Raw genomic sequence first — 27,905 nt, forward strand, 5'->3', positions numbered from 1 at the left:
TAAAGTTTATGCAACATGATGACAACTTTAATTGCCCCAAAACATTTCTACTTAATTTGATAACACCAATTAAATTTACCAGAATCATGACTTTCAAACAACATAACACAAATTACTATACATTTCTGTGCATCACATATCATCATTATTATTGGCTAGCAGCAGAGATTCATGTCATCTAATATCAACTATCTGCCAACTATTTTACAAAACAGAAGAATAGTGTTCTAAGAAATTAAATTTAGAAAGTTCACTGGCCGATTGTTGCTTCATCTAAAAAACGACAGTGTTTATAAGGTTAGATTGAAAAGGTGATAACTCTTTGATCCTTCATATGGAATTAATGATGTGAACATATAATTGATGTAAGAATAAATGTTATGACGAAAAAGAACAAATTGAAACAAAGATTTTGACATGAATTTTTCTACACTTTATCCACCTGTTGTAAATGGAAGGAAGGGGACGGTAGCCTAAGATTAAAATCTTCACTAACAATTAAAAATCAAAGGTATAGATTTACTGTACATATGCATAGGCTAACTTGGTTCGCATGCTAGTCTTGAAAGGAAGGGGGAATAAAGGCCAACGAAATCAGGTCAGAAGATCATCGAGAAAATATAAGAGGATAAGAATGACATCATCATTGTTGTAAACAAGTACAGCATCTTTATAGAATAATAGAGAAATATAGATATTTTTCAAACATGGCTACTAAGTAGAACTCTTTTTTTTTTAAATGGTATCATCAAATAAATTTAATTTCATTATTGAACATTGACATTTAGGTTACAACTTCAAAAAGCTGTTTACTTTTGTAGAAGTTATCAGGGCTTGTCTTTTTAAAATTGTAGGTGTGCTACAAATTGCACTCCTCAATACATTCAGGGGTGCTGTAGGTGTGCTGTTTGTATTTTGGTGTGTAGAAGTTTACCAATTTTAAGTGTGCTGTAAATCTATACTCTTCAAGAGTAGTTTAGGAGTGTGTTAGGTGAGTGATCGCACTCCCTCACCTCAAAAGAAAAGTCCTGGGTTATACAAACTATTCGAAGCCTCACCTCAGTAATTTGGGTGGTATATGCAGATTTTTCCTCAACAGTGTACTCTTCGATCTCAATCTTAGTTTTTTCTAAAGATGTTGACAAGATGTTTACAACTTCAAGAACGTCGCCACCATATAGTTCACCTTCCTGATTGGTGGCTTCAGCTAATGCTGCAGTGACATCATTAGAGTTTTGGCCCATTTCAATCTATAAAAATAGTCAACAAATATTTGCACATTAATATACTTGAGTCAAGAGGCTAAGATAAAGATCAACGCCACAATCCAAAGCCATATCATTTCCACAGGCTCTCCTCCATTGTTCTGGTGGTAGAAAACGTCTTAAAAAGTGAAGGTTCAGCGTGATTCCACTTATTATAATTTATGTATAATATATTCATAAATCAGTGTATAAAATGTACTATAACAGTGTAGTAATTAAGAATATGGGATTTTCTAATTGATTCAAAAGTTCTATTTAAAAATCTCCATAAAAATGCTCAGGTTAGACTCGGGTATGATCTTACCATCTTTGTTATGTTATTAACCCATGGTGATACACAATTACTCAAATCCGGTCCTGATGGAGGGAACCATTGAGCTGGGCGGCCAACACATGCCCACTTAGCCAAACCTTTTATAAAAGAAAACAAAAAACCTTTCATAAACATAAATAGGATTTTAATCACACAGACAGTCAAAATGTTATATTAGCAATGGCGCAATAAAAGTTGATTGACTGCAGTCAAGGTTCAAATATATAAAATGTAATGTACCATATCATTAAAGATCCACAAACAAATCAAATAGAAGGATATTTTGATCAACATTTATATGAAAACATATGGTATAAACATATATGTCAAAATATTCAGGATTCCAAGTTGATTTGGCAGGAACAAGCTAAACTCAAAAGTATCATCCACAGGTTTAAGCCAAAATTCTGGAGCACGTTTTTTGTTTGGTCGATGATCTTATGTCGGCGAAACCAGTAAAATTACTTTGGTGGGTTATTGAACAGTGTGAGCATGGAGGTATAGCAGTTATTAATTGTATACATTCATTGTGTGGGCTTTTACTTGCAAACCATAGTACATTATATACATATATCTATAGGTTGTATAATAGATCTTACCTGTTGTACCTTCAGGACAAGGTGCATCTACGATCTCTCCTGATCTCGTTGCTTCCCAGGTGACACCTCGCTGAACCTCCTCAGGGCATTGGTAAACTTCAATGGATGGCTCTGTCACTTTGTTAGTTACAACTGTGAGGCAAAAACAAATAATAATTCTTTTTGGAATATTAAAATCATTTTTGACAGATGAAGGATAAAAATACAATTTTTATGATATCCCTGGAATTATGTTTATCATTTATCATCCGTTAATAGGAATAAATTGAATATTTATTAGGAATTTCATTTTTACACTAATAACAAATTTGTTAATATAAATAAATATTTATATTTTAAAATAAATTGTGTAAGTTGAAAGTTAAAATCTACTATTGATTACTAAAGTTAAGCAATGCAAAATTCACTAAGGAAATATGGTACAATATTACTAATATTTTTATAATCATCTCTATCATTGCTAATTAATAATATTAACCATTATAAAAACTAAATATAACTTATTAGAACTACTGCATATACAGTATATATGTAATATTAGATTACTTATATTAAATAATACTATAATACAAGAACAGTTACCACCCAGTTTACCTCGTTTTGGAGTAGTTGGTGTTTTAGTGGTCACCTTTGCAGATGTTCGAAGATCTACAGTAATTTGGTTATCATCATCATCACCATCTTCATAGAGAACGGTTGTTTCACTTAGTGGTGAAACTGTTGTCTTAGTCATGATGGGACCAGGTTCATAGAACGCTGTAGTGGTCGACACAGGGGTGGCCCTGACAGGTTCAACTGTAGTGGCTATATGAATGCAATTAATTTTACAGATTTATCCAAATTTAATATTATATCATATATAAATTAGCTTAATATGTTACCAAATTATTATTTAGTTCTACATCAAATATTGATGTTTTTGTGATACCAAATTTATGTATTTCTTGATAAATTGAAATATAATTTGATAAATAAAATACGTTTACCAGAAATTTGCTATTGCACTTTTTGAGATCAGCTAAATTAGGATTAGATTAAGTATTAGAATGGCTTTAAGTAAAACCAAAGATTTTTTAAAAAGATTTTGAACCAGAAAAACAACAAAATAAAAAATGTTTTAAATATATTTGGAACATTATTCTATTAATGTTTACTTCTAAATATATTTCTATTTTAGTGACCAATAAATTGTTAGGCCTACTTCTATGAATAAAATAATGAAAAAAGAAAACGCAAACATTATCCGCGGGATCTAGCATTACGACATGCGGTATCAAATTTAAAACATTCTTCCCTTTAGAATTAGTCAATTTCTTGGTTACATAAGAATTAAATATGTTAATTCGAAAAAATTAAGTCTTGATGTCTCCCTAAAAATGCAATTGTTATCAGGTTATTTGTCAATCAAACCAATTAAAATGGGGGGAAAGAGATGATTATGTTTAATTATACAAGGTGCATGCTCTAATTTCCAACTAAAAGGCAAGTATAAATAGAAAATTCTCATAGTATAAATTTAGTCTTTTTAATTAGTGTTATATAACTAACTCAGTGCATGTGACGGAATGTTGACGTTTCACGTGTAGCAGTTTAAAAACTTCATGTTTGTCCTCCTTCTATGTTAACATACAAACATAATTTTACTTTCAAATTTTTAATACAAAATATGTAATAAAAGTTTAATTATGATATTTAGAATTTATTTTGCAGGCTTTTGATATTTTTGTTTTACAAACAAGGGTTAAATACACAATTGTAGCAATTTCATTACAGCAAAAAAAATGATTTGGTAAATATTTGAAGTTTCCATTGCATTTTTCTGTAAATATATTATACATACAAGTACAAATACTTTAAATTTACAATTTATAAATCAATAGTATTAAAATATATGTAGCTCAAAACTTTTCAATTTAACATAAAAAATAAAAAAATGTAAAAAGCATAGAGAGGATAGCGTTTGATGTTTGCAAATGAATTATGGGAAATATGAGAGACTGGACACTGACATACTTACTCAATCGTACTCGTGGTACACAGACAAATTGAACTTCCAAATATTTGCTGATCTTAGGGCATGGGTCACCTCGGAATTCTGACACACTTGCCTCAATCGAGCAAGAATTACGATCGTCACATCTGAATTAGGATCCAAAGCAACATGCAGAGTCGTTATTAGCAGTTAGTGAGGGGCGTGTTCAAAACATGCTTATAATACGTGCGGTGGATTAAATTAAAATTTTGATGTAAAACACATTACTAAAAACATAAAATGATGTGTTTCTTTTATACCTAAAAATATCTAAAAATTGAATATTTGATATTTATTGATGTATAGTATTATATCAAAAATTTTTTACTTTACAATAAATCATTACTTTTTATTTACTTAATATTTTTTTTATAAATCAACTTTTAAATAACCAGTAAAAACCAATACTGAATCTTAAAAAAAAAACACTACAAATGATTATAAAAGTCAAGAACATTAAAAAGGGACCTTAGTAATTAAAAAAGATTACTAATAATAATAATTAATATCTGATAATCTTCTCAATTTTTTTTAGCATATTTTAAATGTAATAACAGCACAATGTAATTAATTTAAAAAGTGATGCCCATTAAATTAGTTGACCAAAGTGAAAAACCTAGATCCAGAATCAAAATGTTAAATATTCATCATATATAATAAGTTATCTGTAAAATAATCTAGGGATAAAACAAAATTACTTATTTTATCTGATTATAAACTGTTATAAATGCTTAAACAAAGTTACCTAGCAAAGATTAAAAATAAGTAACAGTAGGCCTAATGAAATAATCATAACACAGATATAAATCGGGAGCCATCTTCGATTTCACTCAACTTTTAAATTAGGCCTTGACGATGTCAAGCACAAGGGACACTGGATCTGGTAAAGATGACGGCGGAACAAACAAATCATCTTTAAAAATTGCCGACAACCTTTTGAATATTTCATACGATCTCCAATTAAAATTAAAGTACTTTGACAATATTGGGTACTTTACCCTGGATTTTGTTCTTCATTACCTCTATGGAAATGATTTGTTTCCTAATCAAGTAAAACTTAATGACAGTAAAGGACATTTTACTTCCACATGTACGCCCCAAATAAATGTTTGCTCTATCCACTCCTGTATCAATATTGTAAAATGTTACTTAGAAGTATTGTTCTGCATAAGTTTGATTAATAATTGAAATTGTATGATATGATTATTATACTAATATAATCATAGAAGACATTTTAACTGGACCAACAATATTTTTCAGGTGAATTTATGCTACTTATATATACAGTATATACATACAAAAAATGCAGTACAAAAAAACTACATCCAAAATGATACGAAACTGATGTTCAAGGAAGGAATACCGTAATACATCCTAAATGGAAGGAATAATTTACAGGATTCAGTTGCCAGTATACAAACATGTGATGGATTAACACTATTGAATTGGGATCAAAACAATTCCGAATACCCACCTGCAAAATGTGCAAATAGTTTATCCTTTCCTGAATTGATCGGAAGAAGTATAACTTTAGCATACAGTGTCAATTTATCATCTATTGTTTAAAGTTCTATTTGGAATAGTTTAACTCAAATCATACCAATTTTCCAGTTTTAATCTCACAGGTGCCAAATCTCAAATGAATATAAAATCCCAAGGCTAGCACCTTGTCTCACAACTACATAAACATACTGTACTTTCACAAAGGCCCCGTTTCTGCTGCCCAAAATATACCGTATATATACGGTATATTTTATATACGGTATATTTTTTGGCAGCAGAAATGGGTCTCATAAAAAATATACCGTATATATATGCGGTATATATACCGCATAAATATCCCCATCGTATATATACCGTATATTTCGTAACCCGTTTCTGCTGCACTCAAAATATACCGTATATGTGACCCGGCCCATGACACGAGGTCAAAAACTAACAGAGCGTGATGCGTTTGTTTGGTTTTTCTGCTGCATTGACACACACGTGTATAATAAGCAAGCAACAGATCAAAATATCACTGTGGACTGAAGAAATAACTATTTTTGCAATTCAATTGTGGGGAGAAGCGAAGGTTGGGGTGGGGGGGAGACTGCATGGCAACAGAAGAGATACCGAGATTTACAAAAGTATCTCAAACAAAATAAAAGCAGAATTTGTGGTAGACTTAATAACGCCACAGTTATCGGCAAATGCCGTCGTCTTCTTTGCATAAATCTAGTCAATGCCCATTCTACATTTCTAGATTGTTTGTGTGATGTAAATTTGTTGCCACTTCTGCTCATTAGATTTCAAATAGAAAGCAATGCTACGACGTTTTGAGAAACCATCATTGTTTTGTTTTTGTCATGTAACCTCACTACACTAGACTCTAGGTCAATCCATACTTCCGTCTCACAAAATGCATTTTGGGTAATGAAAGCCAACTTTTTTACAGCCCACCCACGAAGTATGTGCAGCGGAAACGGTGCACGAATTTCATATACGGTATATTTATACGGTATATTTATACGGTATATTTGGGATTGGCAGCAGAAACAGGGCCAAAGTGATAGCCTTATTGCTCGGTCAAATCATTTTTTTGCTACCTAACATTTTCTAATGTTGGCTTTGGTTTGAAGAAACTATAATTGAACATTTAAAAAATATATAAAAAGAAAAAAAATCCAACGTTCTGTTTGGGCAATAAGTCCAAGAACTAAATATGGAGCAAGAAATGTATAATAAATTGAAAATTAACCAGTAAGTATGTCTTATAATTAATAGTCTTGGGTGTAAAAAATGTTTCCCATAGGAGGATGATTTCCTGTCTGTACCATGTCATGTTGGGTATAACCATTGGGAATGCTATTCATAGGATATGTGATCTAAAAACCTTGTTAAAAGTAGGTAAGTTTGTATGAGTATAATTGTGCTGGCCAAAGGTGTGGCCTAGGCCGGAGGTGTGGCCTGGGCCCTGTTTATCTGAACAGCTGTCTGATTACATTAAAGACTATAATAAATCTAGTAGTGGTGACACGGGTTGTAACAACTAAAGGGTTGCCATGTGATAGGCACTAATCAAGAGGTGAGTCATTTTTTCACAAAATCTTTTCTTGATGGCCCCCATGCCAGACAGATATTCCTATAATGTATCTGAAATCACTGAAAAAAAATTTATGAAATTTGTAGCCAACAGTGTAAACCAGTAGGTTTGTCAGGACAACTAAGAGAGATAATTTTGGTTGCTTTCATTCATATATAAAAAAGTACTGTAGAGATCTTTATACCATAATTAAATATAACAGCCACCTACACAAATCAGTCTTAATTAATTATTGCATACCAGAGGTCGACTTCTCAATCTGAAGCTTACAAGGGACGGTAGGGCTTAAGACAAAGCCTATCTGAAATATACATTGAGAGGAACAAAGACCTTAAATGCCTTTATGGAGAATTCTGCGAAACAGCATAAGTTAGCTGCTAATTAAATGATGTTGAAAATTAAACAATTCTAAGTATTGTGCGTCCCATTGGCAAATAAAAGCATCATTACAGTACCCATTAACTTGATGTATGATGCAAAACAATGGAAGATATTTGCATAATTTAGAAAAAAGGCTCCTATGAAAATGAAGCCAATTTTAATGAATTACTTAATGTTGAATAACTACTGTAGTTAACATATATGAAATTAGGGCTACTTGTTTTACTGTAACTAATATGATTTATATCTAATACTTTTTCCCCTTTCTGGGAGTATATTGTAAAAACAACTACCAAATTAATAGAAAAGGCTATTTTACTGTATTTTATGTACACAATTATAAAGTCTATGCTGCAGTACTAATTCATGATTGATTTAATTTCAAGGGACTCATAAGTTATACTAGACTAGAAAATAATGATACATGATATATCTAGGTGCGTACTTCCAGCAAGGTGTGACAAGAAATGATTTTGACAGCAAACATTCTACAATAACAACACCTAAACTGCCAGATTGTATTCCAAAATTACTAATGCCCATATAAACTTTCACAGTATATTCAATGTTTATTATAATTTGTTTCATAAAATTGAAAACATAAAACTACTAATGTAATATACTCATTAAATTGTATGTATAGCATCTTTTTAAACAACATTTACATTCCATTTTGGATTGGATCCGATCCCTATTATTATGCAATCATCTTTTTCTAATTGTAATTAAACACACGAATGATACTTTTTTTGAAAGAAATTAACAAAAATCAAAACAGCAAATGTCACATATACAGCAAAAATCATTTTTGTATGGATTGCTAAAAATAAATCTACAAATATAATGTTACAGCCAAATGAGTTGAAAGGGATCTACCAGGGAATGTTAGTTAAAACTAAAACAATTAGGTTTTGTTTGAGTGCAGTCCTGAATTCATGCTTGTTTTGCCATAATTCTGGTTGCATTCAACGGACTGTTGCGCCCTCATGCGGAGAATTGGGGGAATTACCAACTTACCATCTCTTTGGACACATCTCATGGTCACCTCTAGGTACTTTATCGTACCGGGGCAAGGATCCCCGCCAAATAAACTTGAATTGGCAGGGATTGAACAATAAGTTTTATTGTCACACCTAATACAGTCATAGAAAAAAATAGTTTTACATACAATTGCTATCTTTATGGAATATTTAAAACAAGAAAATATGTCAACAATGACCTAAAATGATTTAACAAAGAAAATCAGAACACCTCCAAATAACAAAATAATAAATAAAATTAAGATTAAATTAATCTATTAATGGAGAAAAAAACTATTATAACAGTACAAACTTCTTAAAATAAAATTTGTTGAGCAATAACATGAAAGATACCAGCATATGAAACAATGATATGGTACACATTGGCACAATGTCAATATTGGCATATTAAAATATAATGTTTGCTTAATAAAATGCTACATTATGGTTTATCTGCATATAATTTAAAGTTAACCTAATTTGATTCAACTAGCTTGTAGTTATATTGTACACTATTACTAAGATACCGCCTAAAGAAATGTCTAATAATTTAACTATATTATATTCCTTATGGGATGAAAGAGGAAGAGATAGATATTAAACAACAATCTTACCGTTGAGATACAACGTCATAGGAGTAAGGCATCCAGAAACATTTATCATTTGTTTCGGGAATTCCTGAATATATACACGTTTTCAGATCCGTGCGGCCGTAGTTTGCTTGTTCAACAATGAGTACATATCCTACCGGACAACGTAGGTCCATGGTACTTCCATCACACACACTTGAGAAATATACAAGTCCTCTATCGCTAGGATCACGTTTGATACGTTGTTGGGGTACACCATGACTAGAACTTAATGGAACAGCTGGAAAATTAAAAACGGAATAAACATTTTAAAAATGATTTCATTGACAGAGAGGTTTGAGTTTTGCCATTTGTTTTACTGGTGAATTGGTCACTATGTAACATGCTTTACTGCAGTACTAGCCTAGTGTACATTTTTCTACCAAAAGTGCTACAGGCTAGCATATACAGTCATCCTTTTAGTATAATTTAAGCCTAACATTTCCAGAATCATAGTGTGTAGATCTTAACAAGTGTTTGAGTTTGTTGTTCCATGATCTGAGCTAGTATATCTAAAAGTAAATATCAAATTAGCTTTAAAAAAAAAGGTATAGTTTAGAAATAATATTGTTGTTGATAGGATACAGTTTACATGGTGAGTTTATAGTTTCAATCAAACATTATTATTAATAATATTAATGTTTGACATTTACTGTACTTCATATCAAACAAGATAGTTTGCATTATTAAATTATAGTCTTGGTCATTAAACCTGTAAAAACACTAATACTGTACCATACAAACTCATCATCCCCATACTAGTAGGAAATGCCATCAAAAGTATTTTAATATTCAGTAATTTAATTAATTATACAACAGATAATCTCATATTCCATTTGATATTCAAGTACTGTATTGCATGACAAGTCTCTTGTGATATGCAGTTTATTGACTTTTACATTTATTGACTTTTTATTGTACAACTGCAACAGTTACTTACAGTAGGTCTAAACCTTGGGTGCCTAAAAAGAAAAGGATGTTTGTACAGTACAACAGAATTTAAAGCATGGATGCATTTTCCAACGACTCATTTATAACTACCCCAGCACCCTATGAATAAGAGTAGGTATGATGTTTATTTATTTTCAATATAATAATAATAATACAGATAATATTGCTTATTTTTAAAGTACAGTCAAAGAACATTTGGCTTAAGGGACACTTTTCCTTGAAAGTGGAAATATGTTTGATCGTTGACAACTGTACAAACTATACTATTGTTGATATTTTTGGATACTGGTACTTTTTTTGTGAACCACGGAGCATCAATAATTCTTTTTATATTAGAATCTTTCTTGAAATGTACGATATTGCTGTGCATTTATCTTTAAATTACAAGAATTTAGAATTTCTGTAAGTGCTTTAAATAAACAATCATTATCAAGTATTGACTGCTGTAAATTAAATGCATGATAAATGAAGAAATGAATTACACGCTACAATTTGATCAATAACTTTAACTGCATTTGAGATTTATTTCTTCTTTATTATATTAACGGCTTTGTTACAGCTTTAATGTTAGAGTTGAATACAATTTAAAACATCAAGACAGTAGGCCTACCAAAAGCATGATACAGTATATAGTAGGAAACCCTCCAATATGGGGACAATTTTCAAACAAGGGGAAAAATATATACGTTTTAACAAATGACCAAACCCTGTATTTAAGGGGACACTTTCTTAAAGGTGTCTTCGTAATAATAAAACTGTACTGTCAGTAGTAGTAGTATTCAGTTTTAACCTGTATATTAAAAATATTTTAAAATACGATATTCAAAAAATCTAATGTTGCTATTCTTATCTTATTCTTGGACTTTCTACAATTTTCATAGCACTGTATGCTAGTTAATACTAAAATAATAATAATGCACAAAATAAACTTTCAATGAATTTAATCGAAAGAGTGTGATGTTGCTCCTACATGTGCACTGTTGATTTAGTAATGCAGAATGCATTTGACCTTAATTAGAATCCCACTGGATTCGACAAGTTTTTAACTGACTGATTTCAGCATGAGATATTTGAATGCGGTCAGATCGCTGCAGGTAACCACCGCCCTCGTAACACTACTTGGTAGTCATCGCATTGGTCGTTGTTGTTGGAGATTGAAATGAAACCCTACCAAGGTGTGGCATTAAAAAAGCTTTATGGTGTGTGATATAGGACAAATCGCCTTCTTTATTATAAGCCTCCTTCCATCTATTATCTCTTCCTGGTATACAGTAGATCTCTTCTTATATTACAGTAAATTGACATTCTGAATTTCATTTTTGTATAATTTACTGAGTTTTGTATTTTACTTTATCATCTATAGTATTACCTGTACTTTATTGTTTGGTTTTAAAATTCCTTCTTGTATGCAATATAAGGAAAGTTTAGCAACATTAATAACTTTAAATCAAACATTTCATAGGAAAATTTCTTGTAGGTTGATTAAACCAATGTTCATCCTAATTCTATAAGTCAAAGATACTTACAAAGCCTTTAAATCAAAGTAATTTTAATTAAGTTGAACAGTACATTTTTTACACTCAAGATTCACTTTGAGCCAGTTGACAAACGTTTAATCGTTGCATTGGTATGTATGCTTTCTATACTATATACACCGTTCTGTTAATTATACAGACTGTATTTGGACAAATTAAACGTTGTCTAACGTCCCGAAACAAAAGCTCGCAATTAGCTATGCTAAGTAAAGTATATTATAGTAAGATTCTGGGGATTGTTGAAAAGTGAAAATAGTTTGGCTTGAAATTTTAAACTTGGTGGATGAAATTAAGACTGGGGATAATTGAGCAAGCATTACCAACTGAATCTCCGACTAACTGTACTTGATTCAATCGCTTAATAACAAACATTTCTACAGTACTCAGTCATAATGAATCAATCATAGAATCCACGTGGTATGATAAACAGTTATGCTTTATTGATTGTAATTCTTTGAAATAATAATTTATGTTGTTAGTCAGTGTAATAAATGGATTAGTTATGGATGAATCATGTAATGGGGTATCTGTATATTTTTTACATCTCCCGGAACATGAAGGAGGTAGAATATAGAATGATTTGAAAAAGATGACAAGCAATGATGAAAAATGATAAAAAGAAGTGAAAGAATAAATTTGAAAAACAATGACAAGGGAAAACAAAAACAAGGACAAATAAAAAATGAGGAAAACAAAAATGAGGAAAACTAAAAACGAGTAAAAACAAAAACAGAGAAACACAATGATAAGGAAAACAAAGTCAAGGAAAAATTATGTTAATTTGGAAAATTGTTAATTAGGTGATAAAGTAAATGACAATATTTCTCATAATTTCAGTATATTATAAAATTAGCTCAATTAACAAATGTTAAAATGATTTAAATGTTTTGTGAATAGCTAAGGTACACAGTACTTTACTGTTAATTAATTTAGGCTACAATATCTTATAATGTACAGTATAGTATGCTAGTAAGACACATGGCAATGCAATCAGATGTTTTTGTTATTGTCTACTACACATACCATGTGATTTCATCATGTAATCATGTAATATCAAGTACTCTCAATCTGTTACTTACCACATAGCTAGACCTTGAGCATTGATATTTTAGCATAACAACACCTTTCAACAAAGACCTGTCATTAGTCTATTTTCTTTGTTCTCAATGTGGTTAATTAACTATTGCACTTTAATGTGTTTATACTGACAGTGTTACGATATAGTGGTGAGCTGTATTTATGTATAAATGTACTGGGTATAGCCTGTAGTTCTTTTCAACTAAACGATTGAAGAGTTTAATGCAAAGCTAAGTGGAATCGTTAAACTAGCTCCTTCCGATAGCATAGCATAATCCACCAGTAGCATGTGGCTAAAACTAGTCTGCTAAATTGTTCAGACTACATGTGTATACAGCAGGTTGGTACTGTTAATGATGTTGGTCAAAACATAGCATTCAGATTAAAATAAAAGAACATACTGTACTTACCTGAAATCTGGAAAGTGACGAGTATTGCAATGATAATAATATAAGTTTGTGAAGATGTACAAGTCTGTGAAATTATTGCACTAAAAATAGCCATTTTGGTAGATATCCAAGGAATCCAAATAAATAATTTAACAATAAGAAAACTTCCACCTTTAGCAGTATACCAGTGACAATGTTATATCGATGCTGCGTGTAATCCAAGGCATCATAGTTTATTATTCATCATAAGAGCAAAGCCAACATAGCGGTGGCAAGTGATCAATAATGTCCAAGTAGATTCTTGTGCAAAGATTATCTTGTGTTAGCCCTCAAGCCGTTGAGCTTTTCTGCATCAGGAAACTTAAATCCCACTCAGAAATCAGTAAAAACTACTGGCAAGTGACAAAGGCTTGACCTTATGACCTGACGATGAAAAAGAAAGTCTCACATTACAAAATGATAGAAAATATATGAAATCTGCAAGTTGTTGTTAAGCTCATGGTTATTCTTTCTCCGCAATATAGTTCTATAGATAAATAATACAATAAAATACAATACATTTTTACACTACTATTCTATTCAATAAAATTCATCTCATTCAAATCAATTTTTATTGTTTAAAGAAAAATTATCATCATACATTATTGTACAACCAACCAAAAGAACATTTCTTTGCTACAATATACATACGATACCATAGTAACTGATAAATAAAAAATAACATCAATACAATAGCTTCATTTTCCTATAGAATTAAATCATAAAAAAATGGTTAATGGTAAATCATGGTTTGTTAACAAACAAATTTAAAAAAAAAAAAAACTTTATTGACGCTGGGAAACCCACGATTCTATGTTTTATGACAAAGATACTAGGGATGTAGGGTTTTGGAGATTGATTTACAGACAGCTAGTTCAATGAAGAGTACAAATACAATACTTTGGTAAATAAAACCAAAATATTGACAGAATAAATGAATGAATGAATGCACTATACAATTTCATGCATCATCTGTCCACAGAAAGCGTCTGAAGTGAAAATATGAAACTTGGTCAATCAATAGATTAAAGCAATAAAAACAATGGAACAGCTTTAGAATATGGACTTATCAACCTGACTGTAGAAGCACAGCCTTATTTTATATTACTAGTTATATAATATAAACCATGTCAGAATTTGTAATATCGCTGTTAATGTTGTCACAATCGCATGGCAATGAACAAACTAACAACTCAGCAGCTGGATAAACTGCCTTTTTGACGTCAACATCAATCGTCAAACGATTTTGATTATTTAGATATACAAACTTGCCGAGAGAATTTTACATTGTAAACTTTCAAGTTATTGATCACTTCAGAAAATTAGAAAATGAACATTGTGTAATTGTAACCTAAAAATATCTATGCGTTTTAATAAAGTGAACAGCAAAGCACAAAGTAGAGTAGTAGATCGTGATTGAATCAAGGTTGCAGTCATTATAAAGGATAAGTGCTTCGTTTGTTCACAAACTAAAACAAAAATTAGATAACTAGTCAAATATACTAATATCTATAACAGAGGTAGACTGAAAAGGTTCAACTTTGTCATTTTTAATGATTTAACTTTTAAAAAGGAACAAAATAACTGTGACATCCTAATATTAGGTTTTAGAAACAAGTACTTACAGGAAAAATGCAAATACAGGTAAATTTATTATTATAGGGTCAATACATGCATGTTTTTAATTTCAATAATCACAAGCTTATTTACAGTATCAAGGATATGATATCGTAAACAATGACCTGAAATACAGTATGACAACCTAAACAGAATTTGGATGTATTTAAAATCTACATGTGAAGGTAATCAGAAGAACCTTTAAGTTTCAATTAAGTTCATTAACTATAAATACTTAGATCAATAAGCCAATTCATCAATGTTCCTATGTTATAGAAGGAAGCAATAAATAATATTTACTAATACATCAACTAAGGCATGTGTTCAATGACGTCAAACTTAACAAAATACTGTTTAATAAATAATAGGGGAAGACTAATTCTTAGCTAACAGACAGTTGGGAATTTTACAGGGATGCAATCAAGAACATCAATTACACATAGCTCAATGCTATACAGTTTCAGGCCCTAATTGGTAAAACTACAGAATATATATGTAGGCTTATAAATCATTCACTATCCAACTCCTCTGGGTCAAGTCCCCCACTGAAGGCAGTAGAATGAGAGGCTGTCCATTAACTTCCAAGGATGTATCAGTGTCATATGAAGCACATACACACTCTATACAACACCTTCTTCGTGTTTTACACCCACTGGCATTGTATAAGATGTATTCAAGGACATCATATTATCTTTTATTATAAATCAAGAAGTATAACATCTTGCATCATATATCTCATCTTATATCCATTAAAATAGACAGTTATATCGATTTATAAAAGATTACATGTGTGCTATATAAAAAAGTAAAAAATCTATCATATCATTGATGATACCTTTGTTCAATCACTTTTGGGTGCACAGCCATATTCTAAAGATAGCTTCATCCCATAATACAATGAATGCACTTCAATAAAAAATGGCTCATGGTACATAAATAAATCATACGTTAAACATACTTGGTCCCCGAGTTTATCCAAAGCACAATCTGACCAAATCGAACATGTCCAAAGAAGAGCGTGTAACATAATATGCCCCGATGGTACCTCGTATGCTGATACCTGCAGATACCTTAACATCATCACTCTATCTGAACGCCGCGAGAAGTTGTCAAGAAAATTCTTTGATAAAATGAAAAAAGAAGATCATATATTACACTCTCTCTTACCTAAACCTCCCACACACAACCATCAGCTCCGACGCGTTAGATCGTTCACCCTCCCCAAAGTCCGGACACAACGCACAAAAAACTTCATTACTTTCCACAGAGTTTTCAATGATTGGTGAATGATCAGTAACTGAGTTATGATAAGCAAATTGTGAACCCCTATTGGTTTGTGTTACTGTACTGTACTATGATGGCCATTGAAAGACTGATTTGTGGACTATGATTTATTTTAGTATTACTTGTTTGGACTGTGTTATATTATGTGTTTACATATTTACTATTATATTTATGTCAACTTCATCACTGCTTACTTGATGCAATAAAGGAAATAAATAAATAAATAATAAATAATAAATAAACACTAATAATGGACTTAATTGATAGGTGGCATGGTAACACCTTAATATTAAGTAAAAAAACAAAAAAACATCTTTGCCTGGAACTGGTCCAAACTTTGGAGGATAACATCACCACACTAATCTTGTCCTCACTGATGATAGTCCCTGGTGTCCAAGCTAGCTAGTTAAATGGTATCTATTCATTCAAGGTTAGTATGCCTGGTGTTATGAAATGTTACAAAATTACATTATGGATATTATATTAGAAAACCATCCATGGATGCAATTTAGCTGATAAGTATTAAATGGAAATGCATTAAAACCACGCAATTTACCCCCAGTTTACTGAAAGGTTGAAGGACATATCTGTTCATTACATTGCATAAAAATACAATATGGTAAATATTATGCAACTAAACATTTGTCAATACTGTAGTGATTTTTACAGTGATAGGTACTGTAGCTAACTGCATACATCATCCATTTATGGATATTAACTCACAGTTATTATCGGGGATGACACCCTATTTTATCTAAAAAAAACAGGATACAAAGATATCACATACAAATGATTATTCGATACAATCTTTTTTGTTTTACTTTTTGCATTTAAATGAAGAATGGCAAATTATACATAACATGCAGTAACATAATCCATTATAAAAACTTGTATCAGTCATACACTAATAAAATACTTTTAGAATGTCTTTTTAAATTAATATCCCCAATTCACCTGTAAAAGGTGGTTCAATAACAGGTTAAACATTCCAAGGATAGAAAGGTGCTATATAAATATGACACCTCTATATAATATTATAATATATATTGCATGATATAATGTTAGTTTGATTCCCAATGGCATAAACCAGAATATATTTCCTTTTTGACAACAAAACTCTATGTATTACATATTTTTCAGCTCAGCTAATAAACTTGTTTTATGAGATACAAGTTTTATTTTATTACTAGAGTACACCAGTAATTTGTTAGTAACAAATGGTGAATAGGAAGAATGTCTTTATTTTAAGTTATGGTAAACACCTTCATTTTCATTTTCAATATTTAACAATCTAAAATTAAATACTAATACAGTAATAAGATAAGATAAAATAAGATAAGATTTATAAAGCGCACATATCCACAAAGTGCTTAAGGCGCTTGTGAAAACCATGAAAAATACTAACTTGAAACTAAAAAAAAAAAATAAATAGGTACCATACTGTAAATTTCAGATATTTTCATACATCTTTTACATTACAACATTTTCCTTATTATCTGCATCTTGTTACTGTCATTGCACAATGACAGATAGCAATTTAATGTACAATATCTGACACACTGTAACTATATAGATTACTAATTTATGGAAATCACAGTCATCATAATACTCAAGTTCAACAACGCTTTATCCAGATTAAAAACAATCAAAATGAAATGTTACTCATTGAAATGTAGGTCGAAAATAAAACTACAGATAATAAATTTGTAGTTCTGTAGTTATTCATGTACTAGGATAGCTGTAATTAATCAAAATATATCCAATATATAATAGAAACAAGTTGATATTAAAAAAAACTTTTCATCTTTTATTACAAAGAAAAACTGAAATCAAAGTAAATTTCTTTTTAGTATAACACTAAAGTACATGATGTGCTACATGAACAACTAAACAGAAAATAAATTAAATTAATAAATTCTCTGATTATCCCACTCATTATTTGGAATAAGTTTGATACTAAATTAAATTAATTTTACCAATCTAGGGTTAGACAGCTTCTGGCCATAAATTCTATTTACAAATTTGCAAATTAAAAATATATTTATCGTTACATGTTGATTAACACGATAATAAATTTGTGCTTGGTACAGGTGGTTTATCAACAAACAAAATATATTTGCCTACGGTTAGAAATACCAGTGCACGTATTATTAATACAAGTTATTAAATAACTTATGAAGGCCACATCAAACTAACGAAAACAAATTGGAAAAAAACCACAGGATTTTATTTTTAAAGGTAGAATTTTAAAAGCAACCATGTGGAATATACACATAAAGGCTATGCTCTAGGGTGAATTGAAAAGAAGACCAATTTCCCACAGATGTTTAGGTAGTTTAACAATAGGTGATCATGTTATTATGGTAAGTATACAGACTTACAGTAATAATATTAATAATGTAAAATTACTACCATTTACCTGAACCTATCATTGGCTCTTTACATTAATAGGAATGAATTTTAAAAAGCAAAGGATTCTTATTTGAACTAACTGCACATTGAAATACAACTATACATTACTGTATGTTTTACATAAACATAACATACAAAAATTATCTTCCCACATATTACCTTTTATTGTGAGTTTGTATATAATGAATGTATGTCATCTTCACACTTATTACTGTGCCATTTATTGTAAGCTTGTAATGTCTGACATCTTTAACATTTGTTAACAGTCTTTTCCAACAAATTAGGACCAATCCATTGGGTCCCAAAAAGGTAATTTGTTTATTTAACTTGAGAATTTTATTATGACTAAATGTATATATTGGACCAGTAATTTCAATATAAATATTAAAGACTAGCTAATAGGAATTTTACCAGATATTGTTTAAACTATACTGTATTTCAGGACATGGAATTAGAATCCAGTCTTTCCCACATGAACATATCACAAGTAAATGACAGAAATATTCTTTCATTTGTTGATATTTTGGTGTCACAATCTTTATGTTAAAAGGCAAACTGGTATTTGTACAAGCATGAGCAAACTTACCAATATCCGCCATTCAAATTTTCCCAATATTTGTTTAATAACTGCTGCAGTCAAATGCTATAACATCCATGCTTCAGTAGCTTATCATATTAAATCATAACTAATAATATATGAAGTTGATTACTTAATGTTTATAACAGGTTGCTGTTAGTGCGACTGATGACTCTTAACCACCAACGCATCCTTAGTTTGTATAGCTTATCGTTAGTAGTACACTCTGCCTCACTTCAGCTGATAGAAATATCGCTATGGCGCTCTGCACACAATGAGAAGCGATATGGCTGAGTGACCACATTGAAAGGGTTCGTTATAACAAATGAACGGCTTTGTCAATGGATCTTTAGCACCATTAAAACCAAATAGTATAAAGAAAAAGAAAATCTGCTATAATGTTTTTCGATCCTGTCATTTAAATATTATAAACAAGTTATTATCGAAAATCTAATGATGATGATCCATTGCAAACAACAAAATGGAAAAAAAGTGTCACCAAATAAAATTTAAAACAAATCCTGTTGCTGGTGTGTGAACAAAAAGAAGTATTAAGATAAATCTAATTAAAGAATTGATGGATTTGGATTTATATTAATACATATTTCAATTTTAATTTACTATAAATTGATCATGAATAATTGAAATTACGGTTAGCTGAATTTTAATTGTAGTAAAAAATATTCAATAATTAGGATACCTATATGTGTGATATGATTGGGCGCTTTAAAATATTAAATCTACGGTACTCCAAATGTGACTAAAACAGAATGAAAGTAAATAGTAACAAAGGAATACAAAAACTAATGACATTGAGAAAAGATAGAAGATTATGACAGACCAAAGTGGTATGTCATTGTTGTTTTAATAGTGTGAATGTAAAACTAAATTGGCTGTTTAAAAATTGAGTGAATTCAGCTACGGAACAATGAACAACTTTAGGTACCGGTAATTGGAAAAAAAGTATATGTGTTTTAAAAGCATTGTTGGGACAACTGCTTTAATAGGTTTATCTATTTAAATCAATGTTTAATTTGAACTACTATTGTTGCATTTACCATAGTATTATTACGGCAAAAGAACTCCAAAAAAACTAATTAGAAAATTTAAATTATCTATAAATCTAGCCACACAATTTTTATGGCAACTCTTAATACAATATTTTAATTTCCAAATTATACACAGAATATTTTGATTTTCGATCATTATGTCCATAGAGGAAAGAATAATTCCGTCTGATCAAAATCTGTATTTATCTATTATCTAACTAATCCATGACAGCCTAGGGTAATGGTACTCTACTCATTAATCTTATATACCACATTTTCAATCATCCCTATTTAAAAAAAATGTCATAAGAATGCATTTTTCGTTCATATTTTTTTATTTTAAAAGCAATTTTAATTTAGATACAGTATAGAGCGTTTTTGGAGCATATGATCTAAGATGATTAAAGATAAGTTGTTCTCTTTAATTGAGTATGTTTACATTGCTTCTTTGGCCTTTATATTAGTAAAGCTATTTCACCTGATTAAAATAGCAAGAGTCGGTATAACAAAGGCTGATAACTCATTGAATTTAAATCTTAATACAAAAGACAAACTACAAACAAGTTCACGGTTTGTGTATTTAAAACCAATAAATAAACTGTAGCTAACACAATTGTATCTTTTAATCAAATCTCAATACTGACTGTACTTATAGTTTTTATGTCCAAAATAAATGTTATCGTACATAATTACTAAAATTACAAATTAATAATATAGTTTAATACGATTAAGATCATCTGAATCTGGGTCTTGATTATATCAACCAACATATTACAATTACTGTACAGTATAAACGTATTGACTGTTATGACAGTGACAGTAAACAACTACCAGTACGCCTTATATAGAGTAAAGAATGCGAAAATAAAAGTTGGCACAGTTAAGATTCTGCTATGCAGACACCCACCATTTAGACCATAGTTGTTCAGGGCTTCATTCCGGCAGATACTCCTGATTAAAAGATTCCTTCATAAATCTAGTGACCAACTTGTATAAACAGAAATTTGTCTTGATAAACATAATATAGTTTTATTGCCTTTCAAAATTCAGGTCACTTTCAAATAATGTCTATAAATAATGAACTAGCTTAAGCAGACTTTATATAACAAATTCTGAAAAGGGTTTTTTCAAAAAAACATACTGGTCATGACAGTTATTGTAGGGAGGCTTTACCCATATTGTTTTAAAATATTCTATCACTAAAATTAAAATCTATAGGATTCGAAAAATAGATAATTTGGTCATTCCTTCATAGATCATATGAGAGGTTGCCAGGAAGTTAGTTTCGCTTGCGATTCACAGTTCAGTGTATGAAAACTGTTTAAGATACACTGTACAGACAACTGGGTTGACCTATGTTTAACAAGGCACAAAACAAACCTACCAAGATATAAATGACTTATAATCATTATTATTTAATCAATCAATCAATCAATAAAATATTATGGCAATGTATATGAACTCCTACTTGGTGTCTGTTGTCAACACACTAAGAAGTCACATTTTTAGTTTTTGCAAAGTCATACAATGGTAAAAATTAAATTAATTACAAAAGAACACTCATGCAATCCATCCTTTTAATAACACACAAAAGAACGCAACATCAATCAACAAAATAATATTAAATAATTATATATACAATTAAATTAAATGGCATAATTAATAAATCAAATATCAATTGATTATTTGATGAGCGATATTATTTTGTACCTACACATTAATGAATCAAACACTTTTTTAATATGACCCCCAGATATAATTTGAATGTTATATTATTTATAATTTGTTGTTATAAGATGGTTCAGTTGAACTTATAATATAAACACACAAAGTACAGTGACCAATATAAAGATAGATTACAGGTTATGTGCCACAAATATTTCAACTGTAGAAATTTAAACAAAATCAAGAAATTTGGAAAAGAAAAGAAATACTCACTATTAATATATTTATTTTTTTTTTAAATCCTGGTACGGGATGTGATCGTGATTCCCAAAAAATGTTGACATCTGTTGGGATCCTGACGGCGATATTTTAGACCAAAAAAAATCCTAACCAAAAATCAAAGAAAATCCCGGTAATCAGGATTCCCAAAAAATCGGGACATCAGCCAGGATCCCGAAATTTTCAAAAATCTTTTTGAAAGCACACTATATAATGCTCTTGTGTTCATTGTATTTGGACACTAATGCTTAATGCTCTTATAAAATGCATTCTTTTAAATATAGAGCATTACTTTGGAGTTCAAATAATATGAAAATCACTCCACAACTAAAACATTAGCAGGCCAAAACCATTCAACTTCCTCACACACGTTTTAATTAGAGTAGGAAATAGAATTAAGATAGCTACTTTAACATCAATTAGACAGATAAATGCAAGACAAGATGACTAGGATGCTTTTATCTATGTTAAAGATTTTGATACTTGTTCAGGTAATAAATATTGTGTAGTTTATTTTAGAAAGTAAAGTAAAATTAGTTTAAAACAATTAAAGTATAAAGTTCCTTACATAGAATGTATAAGCTGGGAAACTGATGTTACTGTTACTGTGTTATTATTATTATTATAGCTTTTATGTTTTTTTACTTGCCCGTGGAAAAGAATTCCCATTTTAGTGAATAGCAGACCATGGGCATACCTTGAGAACAAAACACTGAAATATATTCATCTAATTTCTTTTCAAAAATTATGAATATGTGTACATTTAACAGCAACATTAAAAGGAAAGAAATTGAAATTGATTAAACTCCATGAGACCACTTAGGTAGGGGTAGAGAATCATTTGACAGCTTGTGGAGGCATAAGCTTTGATTTCCTTATTAATCCAAGCATGGCCCTGATGGGTAATTACCCGATTAAATGACATCCTAAATATAAGATCTCATTGGATCCCTAAAATGACATTATCAACCTAAACTCTCCTTATTTTCTTGAAAATGTGTTTGGTGAAACTTTTTGGAAAATGTTTGAAAAATGCTTTTTTCCACTCAATGTTAAATGTAATGTTTACATTACAGTACATTTAGTAGCTTAATATTACATCTAATTTAATTGTCATTAAGTACATATGTTGAGTTAATTAAAAACCACTGTACTATCACAAAATAGTTTATGTTTTTTCTGTAATCATTCTTGGCCATTTAAAATTATTGTATTATATTTTTACTGCAGTCATTTTCACGTTAAATATATTTTTTATTGATTAATCAGTTTAGCCTCGCTGTACACGATGTAACATCCACAGGTTTATAAAGGAATTATAAAAAAATGAACACTCTTGACCTACAAATCCTGTTCAGGAAACAATCCAATTCAGTATAATTATATTTGATCATTTTGAATAGCCTACAGAATATGAAGAGTATAATAAAAAGCATTGCTATTCAAGTTGGAATATACATGACTCAGGCACGTCGTACACTACCTGTAGAATAGATATTTACAGTATATTGTGGATAGATAAGTTCTGGTAAGTGCTTATTTCTTCATGCTTCTTCTTAACTTATTTCTGAATGGTTTAGTTAATGTATCTACTCTGCCAATTAAGTGTATAATTCAGTTTTGCTCATAGAGGTAATACTCTAAACTGTCTAGCAAACATGCTGAAATCTATCAATTTATAAGGTAAAGATCTGAGAGAGTAAAATCTCCAAACTGAACTGTCAGTGTCACTCCTTTTAAACAAAATTAACAGCAAACATTTTTAATATAATACAATAACATGGCAATACCCTCTTATAGGCATTATTATCGCTCTACTTTCAATATGCTATTGCTCTCAACAGAGATATTATAATCTATGCTCTACCCATCATTTAGTGCTTATATTTTGAGTCCCTCTATCCTTGTAAATCAATTTCACATTTGAGATTAGTACAGTATCTATCTATATAATTTATCATACTAATTCAATCTTACCATTCTTTACATGACGTATATAATAAATGTTAAACGTATGTGGAATTAATTTTATCTAAAGATCATCTAGCATCATGTTAACATTTTGTATGTGAAATTAAAAGTTAAAATGACACTGTTTCACCAGTGTGAAGTGAAAGTAGAATGACTCCTTATCTTGATGTGTCTATATACTCATCATACAAGTAGATATGAAGACATTTTCAATAGAATCAAATGTTATGTACCGTATATTTTGACCCCATAAAATAAACCTGGCAGCAGTGCAAGGGTGAGGATGAAGGCTTACAATAAGCAAATGTAAATACAGCTAGACTATACCATACTGTGTGGGAGCATATGTCAATACCATATTTTCCTTATCAATGACATCATTTCATAAACATAACTTTTTCTGATGAATTTAGGGTCAGAAATCATGCCTGAAATATGAATTAGGTTAAATTAAACCACAATTTATTGTAGTGCAAACTCTGCTACCATTATATTAATATTTCAAAAGTCTATTATTCAAGTCTAGGAGTTCTTTTTATTGTTTATATTACCATTCAAGTAATTTTTTTTTATGAATAATTTATAATAAATAGAAACACTTGACAATTTTAATATCTGGCATTATACACAGTATTACATATCTAAACCTAGAATTATATACATATTTTAGAAGAGCATGTGTAAATTGAATACATCAAATTAAATATTATTGAAGTAAGATTCTTCATAATGTAAGTATTTGTAGAGTTCTATCTATATGCCAAATAGCAAAATAAACATTTGTTTTAATATCAACTTACCAATATTTTACTACAGCCCTCAAACTATACCAATCCAGAAAAACAATATACTGTCCAAATAAATTAAAATCCACAAAATAAAACTTGTTTAGAACTTCCTCCAACCAATAAATGTTTACTTATTTACGTCCCACAAAAGAAAATGATAGTTTCATCAGTGTACTGTAAAACAGTCCTGTCTCTGCAATGCCTTATTGACAATTAAAACTACACAGCAGTGTAGACTCCGGGCAAGTCAACACAGTTGACTAATCATCCAATCAGAAGTTGGATGTTTAGTGCTCAGCAATGCCATAGACCAATCATAGACGCTGCTGATGTCATTGATATAACCTTAGCAAGGACTCATTTCTTGCAGCATTTCCATGGAGATATATGAAATGGAAATTTTTTTTAAAAGTTACTCAATATCTATAATAATGAAAATGAATGACTGTTAAATATCAAAATTTGGAAAAAATCAATGTTTCTCAAGTCTTACTTAAAATGAATTTTGTTTTAAATACTGAACTTCAAAAGTGTCAAAAGGTGCAGCATAACATTAATGTCAGATATTCTGTTATATCCAGTAATAAAATAAACTAAACATCAACAATGCAAAAATAAATCCATATGAATTTAGAAGCATGGAGGATATAATAAGTTCATTACATGGTCAAAAGTAATGATCTTATTTTATCTATTCAAGTAAGTGCTGATCTTCTTTTGACGTTTTAATGTATAAATATTTATATCTATCTATCTATATATAAATTATGGTTAATTCTGACATAGGCGAGCACAATGCAAAAACTTCTCTACAAATCTCCGCCTTGGATACCTACCTTATCTATCCGAGATGTACCGCGAAACGTAGATTTGATAACATTAGTGTGCACGCCGACGCTATTGTTCCATATTTATATCTTAGGAAGATATTATAAAGAGTTTTTTAACAACATTTATGATTTCAACATTGGATTTTCCTCTCAATTTCAATTCTTCCCGGTCAAAGTAATTTCCGGGTTTAAGATAAATTCACCTTAGTTTCAAATATTTTCTCTCTTTTATACACAAGGGAACAGTTAAAATAATAGATTTGACCCTAAAGGTGACTGGAAACAGGCACTTTCCATCAATCAATACAGTGTCCCTTTGGAAGACGAAAAAAAAATTGGCCATTAATCATAGCCATTTCAGTTTTTTGTTTATTTTAAAACATACCACACGTATGTGAAGGTACAGTAGTTAAATAATAAGAATTATACTGCAAATTAATAAAGATCAAATTAAATATACGCCATAAAGAATCAGAATATATTGTGGGGAATAGTATTATAAAATTACATAGGGAGATTTGATAAGACATTTTTCGAGTGAAATCCCGATAGCTGAGTTTTATTGAGTAAGCTTGCAGGAATAACTGTAGGCTATCTTCCTGTGTCCCGTTAGGACCGAGATGTCTGCCCATGTTGCAAACCGTAATGTCTTCTTTCTTGGGCCCACTCTGTCACGGCAGTTAGTTTCAAAAGATGATTAAATTAAATAAGGTATTAATAATTATTAGGATGGTATTCATTTGAATAAACGCCTCTCCAATAAAACATCACTTTGAATAATAACCCCCCCCCCCCCCACAACCCAACTATCTAATAAACGTTCATCCGCATATTGAGAGGATTTCATTTGATTATAAATGTTACCATATTATTAGAACTAAAAAATTTAACATATATCCCTCGAATAAGCACCTCCCTCAAATGACCTCAGCCTCCCCAAAGGGCCCTACCAAACAATAAAAACTATACTTTAAAATGTTATTAATCATCTAAAACACTGTGAAACAAAGTAATTTAGTTTTACGAATGTCAAGCATTTTCAATAATGGTAACCGACAGAAAATGTATAAGGAGAACGTTATCATTCCGAGAACCATCGTCTACACTTCCTAGAGGGGGAGCGAGCGAAGCGAGCTCACCCTCTAGTACAATAAAATTGTTTTAATACTATAAGAAGAAATCAATACAATTGTAATGTACCAGCCTTTAAAAAACAATTATGAAGTAAAGCATGCTTGATGTATTTATTTTTACCTTTCTTCCTCTATCATGCCTAACTTGGCACCCTATCATGCCTAACTTGGCACCCTATCATGCCTAACTTGGCACCCTATCATGCCTATTGGCACCCTATCATGCCTAACTTGGCACCATATCATGCCTAACTTAGCACCCTATCATGCCTAACTTATGTGAATCAGAAGAACCAGGTTAATTTACATCTTCTACTAACCAGACAGTTTAGTCTGAGAATCTAGCAAGACAGAAACCGGCAATATTTGATCACAGATTTTAGTTTTCGCACTTAAGGTTGTCATAATTGTAAAAATGTCCACCTGTTTATTGAATATATAGCATCGCTTTACTCAGTAGCACTAAGTATGTAAAGCGTAATAAGCTTAACTGCCACTTTACTACACAAATTATGACATTACGCTGCTAAAATGTTTCCTTGTAAAAGAGGTATTTTATCTCGGCACTCCTCGAAAGCATTTACGGAGAATTCATAAATTCCGATATACTTTATGCTTTTTGTTTTACTTATGCATTTAAGAAACAAACATTTAAGAATTTGAGCATTAATGTTTTTTAATTTAAGATGTTTTACGTTGAAGGACGTAACTTAACTTGAAGGAATCGGGTTTTTTTTTATAGAATTTTAGTTCTGGTAATCTACAAAAAAAATGCTAAAATATAGAAACCAACAGTGGTGATGGTAGTTTGTAATTCCCGCTTAACTGGATAAACCGAAAAAAAGTCCTCTCCAGAGGGAGGGGCTTTGATACGAAAAGTTAATTCGTTCCTATAGAGTACCCCTCTACTATTATACATGGCCACACATGGGCACATCCATCATTCTACAAAGAAAACATAATACGCTAGCCTTAATTCATGTTCC

The 27,905-nt window shown here is 30.5% G+C and overlaps 1 protein-coding gene across 8 annotated transcripts in view; it reads right to left on the reverse strand.

Annotated features, from left to right (window-relative positions):
- The window catches only part of LOC140052617 (adhesion G protein-coupled receptor L2-like), an 88,853-nt gene that overhangs the window by 22,674 nt on the left and 38,274 nt on the right, over window positions 1-27,905 (reverse strand). For 5 of the 8 annotated variants that reach the window (XM_072098271.1, XM_072098268.1, XM_072098264.1 and 2 more), the window contains exons 1-8: window positions 24,969-25,152; window positions 13,297-13,698; window positions 9,309-9,564; window positions 4,195-4,316; window positions 2,772-2,981; window positions 2,178-2,309; window positions 1,570-1,676; window positions 1,059-1,250 (exon numbers count right to left, since the gene is read on the reverse strand). In XM_072098271.1, the coding sequence (XP_071954372.1) occupies window positions 1,059-1,250; window positions 1,570-1,676; window positions 2,178-2,309; window positions 2,772-2,981; window positions 4,195-4,316; window positions 9,309-9,564; window positions 13,297-13,390 (1,113 nt within the window). In that variant the 5' untranslated portion in view covers window positions 13,391-13,698; window positions 24,969-25,152. Of the gene's footprint in view, window positions 1-1,058; window positions 1,251-1,569; window positions 1,677-2,177; window positions 2,310-2,771; window positions 2,982-4,194; window positions 4,317-8,692; window positions 8,809-9,308; window positions 9,565-13,296; window positions 13,699-19,213; window positions 19,342-24,968; window positions 25,153-27,905 lie in introns of those variants that run through there. The other 3 variants (XM_072098267.1, XM_072098265.1, XM_072098266.1) reach the window with 3 other exon arrangements.

This window comes from Antedon mediterranea, chromosome 6, assembly GCF_964355755.1.
Source record: "Antedon mediterranea chromosome 6, ecAntMedi1.1, whole genome shotgun sequence".
Taxonomy (NCBI): Eukaryota; Metazoa; Echinodermata; class Crinoidea; order Comatulida; family Antedonidae; genus Antedon; species Antedon mediterranea.